Here is a 9,401-nt window from a genome sequence, read left to right on the forward strand (position 1 = left end):
TAACAAAATCTAATATATGAAAGAATAGATCTCCCAAACAACCATGAATTATCACATTAAACATATTAAAAGAAAAAAAGTAAGAAAGGGTATAGTCACAAACCTCAACAGAACTACATGATTAATTATGATAAACAACAAGAAAGAAATCTAAATTAGCTGATTTGGTAACATAAAAGTCAAACTGTTCTCCAATCTTTTATTGGATGACTATCATACAGACAAATATATCCAACACGACATGACACCACTATGTGATTTGTAAATACAAAAACCTCGCATTTCAATGTGCAATATACTGCCTACACTTCGTTTATCCATCCACAGACATGTTTTGACATCATCTCTTGACAAAGATGGCCAATCAAACAAGCCATTCAACTAAACCAGAACGTAGCTTGCCTTCAAATATCCTTTACCTCTCTGCCCTTAATTCCTCAGTAGAAATACACCACAAAAAATAGAGAGAGAAGAGGTTCTACGATTATGCCGATCAGATGTTCTTATCCTGTTACTATCTTTCCAAGAGGGAGAAATAACCCAAAACCACCAAATCCAACAGTTCCATTGAGCAAAGTCTGCATGGTTAACAACAAGGTATGATCTTTTATATAGCTCTGGAGTTAAACTTATGGTTGTGGCATTGTTTTCTGAAATTTTAATTTATGTTATCATTTGGATCTCTCCCTGTCATACTCAGAAGCCTAAAGTCATTTGATAGATACCAGTTGGTGACTCCAAGCTGTTACTGTTATCAGGTTTATGAGGAACAAGTCATGGGTATAATATGTTACAGAGATGAAAGAGGGGAAATAGTATAAGAGGGATATGATGCAGGACCAAGATATAGTCACCATTCATCATCAAGAAACGGAGAAAGAATTTGTGAGAGGTACAAAGAAAGACCAAGATATAGTTATCCTTCACCAGAATCGATCACAAAGATTAGTTGTGAGGAATATGACCAAGATCAAGTGAAGGGTATCAGCTGTTATAGAGACAGAACAGGAGAAATAATTTGTGAGGGGTGTGATGAAGGACCAAGATACAACCACTGCTCATCATCAGTATTAACCAATAGTCAGAAGCCACTTTCTTAAATGTTATCACAACTTCTCCACAGTTGCGAGAAGTATTATATGATGACAGTTTCCAGTGACAGGTAGTACTAAAATGTAAAACTAAGAAACTACGATCAGTACTTCTTTGGTACTATCTTGATTCTGTGTAGATGTTCTGATATGCAAGACTCTATGGTGGATCATGTATGGAAGTTTCAATGTTTCACAACTAATAAATGATAAAGTTGAAGGGTGCCAGATTAAAAAAGTGTTTTTGAAAGTGTATATCTACTAAATCCACAGGAAAAACTAAAAAGAAACGAGAAAGCTTAGCATCCAGATTTTCTGTTATGTTCAATTACTCTACTGAAACTGGGGATATTACTAACAGGATCAACCTTGTACCTGATGGAGATGTGATGACAAAAAATGCTTAGCGCCTTGCCCCAGCTTTGAATAGTAACGAGGACAGCCTATCATGGAGGTGGGAACTCTGATGGCATTCTTCTCATCCAAATCATCTTATAACATTCTCTTCCATGATGCATTTTCTGATCCCTGCTGAAGACAATTTTCTTTCTGAGACAACAGACTTAGGGTTAGTAGTGATCTATTATAAAAATAATGTACAAAAGATTCATACATCACTTTAAACAAAATTCCTCAGTCAGAAGACAAATTAAACAACAAGAAACAAAAGATCCCTGTAGATTAGAATGATACAAGTGCTTCAGATATCCCAAAATAATGCCAAGACTCTCCAGTAGGATCAGCCTTTAAAGATCCTCAGAGCCATCTCCATGCAAGGAATTGAGAACTGTTTGGAATCAAGAAATCCAGCACTAAGCTCTTGTCCAAATGTTCCAAGTATATATGCAAGAAAGAGGACATCCCAAATATTTCTGAACTTCTTTTCTCTGCTCTTTGAACAGGATTGCTCGGCTGCTGCTGTACTTGATCATGGACAAGCAACTGAACCAGAAGTTACATCAGACAACAAAGAATGCCTACCACGAAGTAGTTTCACCAACAAAAACACAACCAAAAGCCCAGGAAAAAACAATTAAAACTTTCAAAAGAATTTTCCAGAGGATACATCATGATTGCAATGTCATGTACAAGCTCCACAAAGTATGACCAGTGAAAGTATTTTGCTTGCTGGGACTGGACATGATACACTCATACACCTCAGAGTAAGATTGCTTCCTATGAGTCGTAGGACTTGTTTTCCATCTGCATTGAGGATTGGAAACTTTGGACTCCATCACACCTCATCGATGCTGAAGGGAAACTAAAATTCAGTTGGGCCTGAGGGCTTCTCCAGAAATAACTGCAATTAGTTTGAGAGAGAATTAATCAAAAATTCAACCTTAGGCAAGATAACTATTGGCCCTTACCTACTGATAATACTCCTATGTGAAGATCTGAGATAGAAGAAACGGTCAAATGCAACTATCACACAACAAAGCACCAAAATCCTTTCCCTTCTCTTGACATAATCGTCTAGTAATTTTTTATAAAAAATATAATTCTAAGTGACTCCTCAAATGTACAAATGCATGCACTAAAATAATGCATTTACCAAAATGGAGGAAATATATCTATTTCAATATTCATTGGTTTACATGACTCGAAGAACGAATCAATTTCATATTTAAATGCATCCAAGAACAAGCCCAAGGAAAGCCCTGCCTTCCAGTAATTAAAGACAGTAACTAGATTCCTTATTTTGTTGGCATAAGGAAGAGAAGCCCTGTACATGAGGGCACCAATCCCCTCAACTACAACAACGGCCAAGCCTGCAGAAAGAATGTCCCAGTCGCCAGTTTGTCCAATGACAGTGGCAAATGCTGTAGCACAATAGAATCCCACCAAGAAGAAGAAAACTTTAACCGACAGGCCCTTCTTCAACTGCTTGATCCGAGTATTCAACTTTGTTTGGAAAGATTGAATGGTTCTGACCAAACGGGTTGTTGGATTTGTGCCGCTTTCAGATGCGTTTGATCTGTTGCCATCTGCCATACTGCTTGCAGCCCAGTTCATCCTCCTTCATTTAAAAATAATTATATAGTATTAGGAGTGTTATCATAAAGGGGAAAGTACATCTGTGAGAATAATATCTAGCTAGACTTTAGTCAGAAAGAACAGTAACTTCCTCAAGATACTTGCTCATGGCACTAAAATCCCCTAACTAGGAACTTACAAATTAATAAGAAACTTGCTCTATTGCTCAGTTCTTCATTCAGTTAAATGCTACTTCATTTTCCTCAATACTCCAATAACAGAAAAACAAAAAAGGTGAATGAAACACCTGAAATATCTAATATTCCAAGTTCCAACAACCCTTGGGTCTCCTTCTCAGAATGCAGATGATTGCATATTTATATTCTGCAGATGACTGCATATTTATAAAGAGATATGGTATATGAACCACATCTAAAAACATTAAGATCATCTTACATGTAAATGCTACAATTTTTTCACAAAGATATCTTCTAGATTATTTTATGTCAGAAATGCAGAAAAGCTTGATTGTGTCCACTAAGCACAGTAACAAGCTGGTACCAGAGCAAGGCAGTGCAAGGATGGCTAACATATTCTAGTATTCATAACTTGAAACCTTAGGCACCCCAGATGCATCTAAAAGAGTATTAGAAATTAAACCATTTAAAACTTATTACAAATATTCCCATCTTCTCCAAACTACAAAAAGTTCAGACAAAAAGCAAATCATGAAACTGCAAATGGGACCATCCTCAACATATCAGATAATCTTGAATATTCATGTCTAACAGGCATATTTTGGTAACACCTGTAGGTTATCCATGTATTCATTTGCAACATCAAAATTCAAACACCATATATCCTTGATGATTGGTGTTGACAATACAGAGTTATAGACATCCTTGCTTTTCTGTCATTTGTATGCAACACATTATTAATTTAACTTTTTTAATACCAGAATACTGAATAAGAAGCAAGATTTTTTTATTTCTTGTACCAAACAAAAACAATAATAAAGCCATATGTTCCTAACTATTTGGGGTCGACTATATGGATCTTTTATCGCTATTGAGATTTATAAAAAATCATATCTTTAGTGAAGTTCAGAATACTTAAATCTTTATTTATAGTTTCTATTAAAATCTTTTTAGATCTTTCTCTACCTCTTCTCGCACCACTATCATTAATTATTTTACTTCTTCTGGCTACCATATCCGGAGGTCTTCTCAGTACATGCCCATACCATCTTAAATAATTCTCTCATTTAATCCTCCGTCAAAATGATTCATAGTTGTTCACAAATAAAAGTATTTCCTTTATTATCTTTCTTAGTAACTCGATACATTCATCTCAATATTTTTATCTCGGCAATACAAATTTTTTGTATATGTTTTTTCTTAGCTACCCAACACTCAGATTCATAATGCATTGTTGGTCTCATAACTGCCTTATAAAATTTTTCTTTTAATCTCAAAAGTATCCGATGATCACACAAGACTCCTCACGCCTCTCGTCATTTTAACCATCTTATGTTTACTCTATGATAATATCTTCCTCGATCTCTCAATTGTGTTGAATAATTGATCCAAAATATATAAAACTTTTATTTAAGGAGACTTCTTATCCATCCAGTTTAACTATATTCTCTTGTCTATTTCTAAAATCACTAATATTGTATTTTATATATTTAGTTTTAGTCCTACTTAATCCAAAACCTTTAGTTTCTAAGGCTTGCCTCCATTGTTCAAATTTATAATTAATTTCACTTAGGCTCTCATTAATTAAGATAATATCATTAGTAAATAACATACACCATAGAGGTCAATCATGTAAGTGACTAGTAGGTTCTTCCATTATCAATGGGAAAATGGACTTAATGCAGATCCTTGGTGTAATCCTATGCTAATAAGAAACTCACTAGACACACTCCCTATAGTTCTAGCACTAGTAGCTACATTATCATACATATCTTTAATAACATCAATATAATTAGTGGATACATACACCTTTCTTTTATAAAACCCTGGCTCATGATTTTAATTCCTTTATAATTTGAACAATTTTGTATGTCACCCTTGTTTTTGTAAATTGACACTAAAAAACTCTTTCTTCATTCATCAAGCATCCTTCTGAATCTTATTATCTTGTTAAATAAACTAGTTAACCAAACAACTCTCTTGTCCCCTAAACTTTTTCACACCTCAATAGGGATACCATTAGCCCCACATTCTTAGTTATTTTTATCTTCTTTAATGCGTCTTTTACTTCATTAGCTCTAATTTTATGAATAAATATATGATTATTAAATCTACCACTATTATTTATCATTAAATCTAAATCCTGTATGGAATATTCATTAAATAATTTATAAAAATATTTTTTCATCTTTCCTTAATCTCGTTATCATTAACAAGTATTATTTGATCTTTGTCTTTAATACATCCAATATTATCTAAATCATTATATTTTCTTTCCATGGCCTTAGCAATTTGATATATATCTTTTTCACCATCTTTAGTACCTAATTTCTTTCCCTGGCTTTTATAATAATTTATTATAAAAACAACTACATCAAGGATGCAACAATATAAGCATCTAAGAAATAATTATAAGTTTTACTGTTGTCCTATAACCATAACTAATACGGATGCAAAATGGGCAAGGGTAGAGACTTTCAAAGTTTAGAAATGGGTTAATATGATCAAGTTGATAGGTTGCCTATGGAATGATGGAATTTGAGGTAGTAATATTCGTTAAAAGTTGAAATGAAATCTTGACGTCTATATGCTTCTAAGATTAAGTAAAATTTAATATGAAAACCTTAAAAGATAGTGTAGAACCATGGGTCCATGCAGGTTTTCTAAATTAAGGCAAATCAAATCATGATAAAAGACATAGAAGAAATAGGACACATCTTATGAGAATATACTAAAAAAATTATTACTTATGAAGTAAGCATTAGGTGCATAAGCAACATAATGCTTCTAATTAGTTAAACTAGCACATAACCCTTACTAAGTAACCAGAACCAAGATAAAACGAATGACATATAAGATCTAAAATAAAACCTCAAGTAAAAACTAGCATATATAGTCAATAATAGAATTCATAAAGCCTTTTCCATACACACTAAACATTTCATGTCACAATGTGACTAACCTGGGGTTATTAGCTGATGGTGCAGCTAGCTTGAGGAAACAAATGCAAGGATAAATCCTTTCTTCACGACCAAAAACACATCTTTGCATAAAAGACGCATGAAAAAATCTTGATCTAGAGTATTTTGATGGTGGAATACACATAGTTTCAGTATAAAATGTTAAGGCTGAAGTATGCATTGCCATCATCGTTTATGCACCTGCACAGAATTTCCATTACTTGATAAGAATTAAATTATTATGAGACCAATGGTTGATACTAAGAATTTTTTTTTGAAAAATCCTTAATTCGACACATAAATATAAAGTCACAAATTTGGATATCCTGAAAATGAAAGCAAGTAGATAAAAACCAAGAAATTTTCAGTTTTTTTATTCACATTGGCCTGTGGAGAGTAATTAAATACAGATAGAAAGGTTCATTGATTTCTCTTTCTTTTTAAAAAATGATGCACCGATACAATTTTGCAGCGACTCCTCACAACAGAATTTTTCTTCAGGAAATTTTTAGGATTATACTGTCCAAAATTTTGAGTTGAACTATCTATCACCATGGAACCAATTGGCGTACACGTACTTATGTATCACAATGTACATTCAAATATTTGTTGTATTATTAGATGATATAGAAAACTTAACATGAATATCAGCTCAATCAAAGGTCCAATTACAAATTTTGGTTGTTGATATCTCAGCTCAATAATCAACATTAATGCCTCAAAAATAAATAGTTACAATTGTTGACATTCTTAGCAGGAAGACAAACTGATTTTCAGATGTAATCATCTTGTGTTTTAATTTTTTTCTTTTGGCTAGTTGTATATTATGAATCCATGTTCATTCTCCAATCACTAGTAGTTAAAGAACTTTGAATATGTAGTATTCTTATATACTGATACCAAAAGGTTTATCCTCCAATCATCAAGCATTTTCTCAGGAGTAATCTAGTTAATCAAGCCAACCCATGATCATAAACTCCATCTGAGCTCTATCCAAAAATAAGTAATGACAATATAAGAAAGAGCACTTTTAGAAAAATGGTTAGCCCATCATGTAGTAGCCCACATATAATAAGTTGGTACTCCTAATTAGAGGAGAATTAGCATACTGTATCCTAATATCAGGAGTAAAATTCTTTAATCCCTAGTGGGAGTAGTATAGATAAGGCGGTGTTGTCCGTTATTTGAGGTAAAAGGTAAATTGACTAAGTTGATTTTAGAGTTGCTGTCAAAAGTTCATAATTTGGATCAGTCTATGTTTTCTAATACAACAATGTGATAAAGTAGGTATTTCGTTTGTCTCTTACGAATTTGGATCACATATGCAAGCAAGAAAAGCCAAATCACCATGAATCCTAATGTGATATGGAATTCATAAAGGTCAGGACTGAAATTTTATTTCTCCAGTTATGCTGTCAATACAGCCAAAACCACACCTGTAACCCAATTTAGTTTGTGAGGTTTTTTAAATCCACCTGAAAAGGTACAAACGAAATACATACAAGATCATCACCATCATACTAAGCTTGATAGTTTAAGGATTACTAGAATTTCATTCATACTGGAGTGCGGTTGTGGGGGAGAAAAACAAGAGAGGAAACCATGACAAGGTCAAAGTTCCAGAATCCTTAAGACTCATAATCTGTCACCAAATAGATACCCCAAATGTTCTTAGGGAGCATGTGTTGGACTCGGATAGAATTTTTTTGGTATAGCCAGATGGAAACTTAACCATAAAAGAATTTACACTTGTGTTTTCATTTATAATGCAGAAAACGGAAGAAACACATGCGCCAAAATGGAGTATCCCCATACACCTAATACCCACAAGAAAACCTAACAATCAAACAACTCAACATATAAGCTAGCATGATCATTCTCATGATGTTGAAACCTAAAACTATAATTTGCACATACAATTGGCAAGCAAAATATAACTCGATCAAACATCGTCGACTCACATAAATCCAACACCTAACTCTTTGTCAATAAGAACGAGTTCAGCAAACCCCAAGACTTCAAGATTCCAAGGCGTAACCCCACAGAACACAGCCAGAACTTACTGGCGGAAGAGGAACTGGAAGTACCACCGGTGGGGCTCGAGGGGGCGGAGACCACGCGGAAGAGGCCGATCGAAGAATCGAGGGGCGACAGCGTTGCCACCTCCGCTGACAGCGTCCCGGGAACTGGGAAGGAGGCGGACGACGAGCTAGTGGAAACGGAAGAGGGTGAGAGGAAACAAGAGGAGAGCTGTCACGTGGGCTTGTCGTTCGCGAGCCGCTCGTTCTCGGCCTGCTTTTCGGTTCGAATCCGGCTCGTTCGTTCATAGATTAAACCAAGCCCAAAATTAGGCCCAATTTGATTAGGCCCGGTTCGTCTTCCTTAAGAGCCTTGTGCGTGATGACAAGGCAAAATTGTTTCATATTATATTTATATTATATTTATATTTCCCATGCAAAATACACGTTTAGAGCTCTCAGTCAATTCCCACCATGCCAAGCTTTCATCTAAGCAAATCCATGTCCACGCTTCCATGCATTTCCTCGCGCGAGCTCTTCATGTTTAGAAGCCAACTCAACTGTAAGCCAATGTTGCATGTATGGGGCATCAGCTTCCTGCGTGTTGCTCTCACATGCATAAGGCAAAGGCCTAGGCTTCAGTTCATCATATGTACACAGGTATCATGGCGGCACGGAAGAACGCCGCTCGTCGGTCGGAGAAGGGAGGAAGAGGGTCGCTCGTCAAGGAGCTGCAGGCGAGGATCTACATCGCGCGCCGCTGTGTCACCATGCTCCTCTGCTGGTATATCCACGAAGATGACTGAACAAAGCTGAGCGTAGTTGCAGTATGGGCTTCACGGCGTTCGTCTCTTTCTTTGTTAGTCTTTCTTGTCGATTCGTTCTTGCCGATCTCCTTTTGTCCAGTTCCACAAGGGACGAGCTGGGCATTTGTGTGCCTCATAGTTTTTGCTGCTGGTTTCAGGCTAAGAACAGCCATGTACTTTGCAGTTCCTTCTTTACCTACTCCTTATTTGTCTGATCTCTCTCTCTCTTTCTCTCTCTCTCTGAGTGACAGTTCTTTGATAACATTAAATATTTAGTTTATATTGTTGAATGACAGATGATTTGTCACTCCAAGAAAAGAATGAACTGAATGATAATTAAAACCAAGACAATATA

The 9,401-nt window shown here is 35.3% G+C and overlaps 1 protein-coding gene across 5 annotated transcripts; it reads right to left on the minus strand.

The window, feature by feature from the left end:
• Window positions 1-2,113: 2,113 nt before the first annotated feature.
• On the minus strand, window positions 2,114-8,452 carry LOC103985489 (ycf20-like protein). 5 transcript variants are annotated; one of them, XR_010496568.1, is made up of 4 exons: window positions 8,286-8,445; window positions 6,225-6,423; window positions 2,459-3,108; window positions 2,114-2,391 (listed from the first exon to the last, which is right to left on the minus strand). XR_010496568.1 is itself a non-coding variant. In XM_009403204.3 (3 exons), exons 2-3 carry the CDS (start codon window positions 6,410-6,412, stop codon window positions 2,640-2,642), a joined length of 657 nt encoding a protein of 218 aa, XP_009401479.2. In that variant the 5' UTR covers window positions 6,413-6,423; window positions 8,310-8,452; the 3' UTR covers window positions 2,114-2,639. The 5 variants fall into 5 exon arrangements, 4 of the variants coding, with proteins under 4 accessions (XP_009401479.2, XP_065007393.1, XP_018681708.2 ...); XM_009403204.3 differs by having other exon boundaries at window positions 2,114-3,108; window positions 8,310-8,452; XM_065151321.1 differs by having other exon boundaries at window positions 2,114-3,108; window positions 8,202-8,450.
• Window positions 8,453-9,401: the final 949 nt, after the last annotated feature.

The sequence above is a fragment of the Musa acuminata genome, chromosome BXJ3-5 (assembly GCF_036884655.1).
Source record: "Musa acuminata AAA Group cultivar baxijiao chromosome BXJ3-5, Cavendish_Baxijiao_AAA, whole genome shotgun sequence".
Classification (NCBI taxonomy): domain Eukaryota; kingdom Viridiplantae; phylum Streptophyta; class Magnoliopsida; order Zingiberales; family Musaceae; genus Musa; species Musa acuminata.

Bases quoted from the DNA above. Each gene is read 5' to 3' on its own strand.
- LOC103985489 (XM_009403204.3), bottom strand. From the start codon at position 6,412: ATGATGGCAATGCATACTTCAGCCTTAACATTTTATACTGAAACTATG. The intron at 3,109-6,224 runs GTTAGTCACATT...TTTTAAATGAAG, and splicing joins CCATCAGCTAATAACCCCAG to GAGGATGAACTGGGCTGCAA.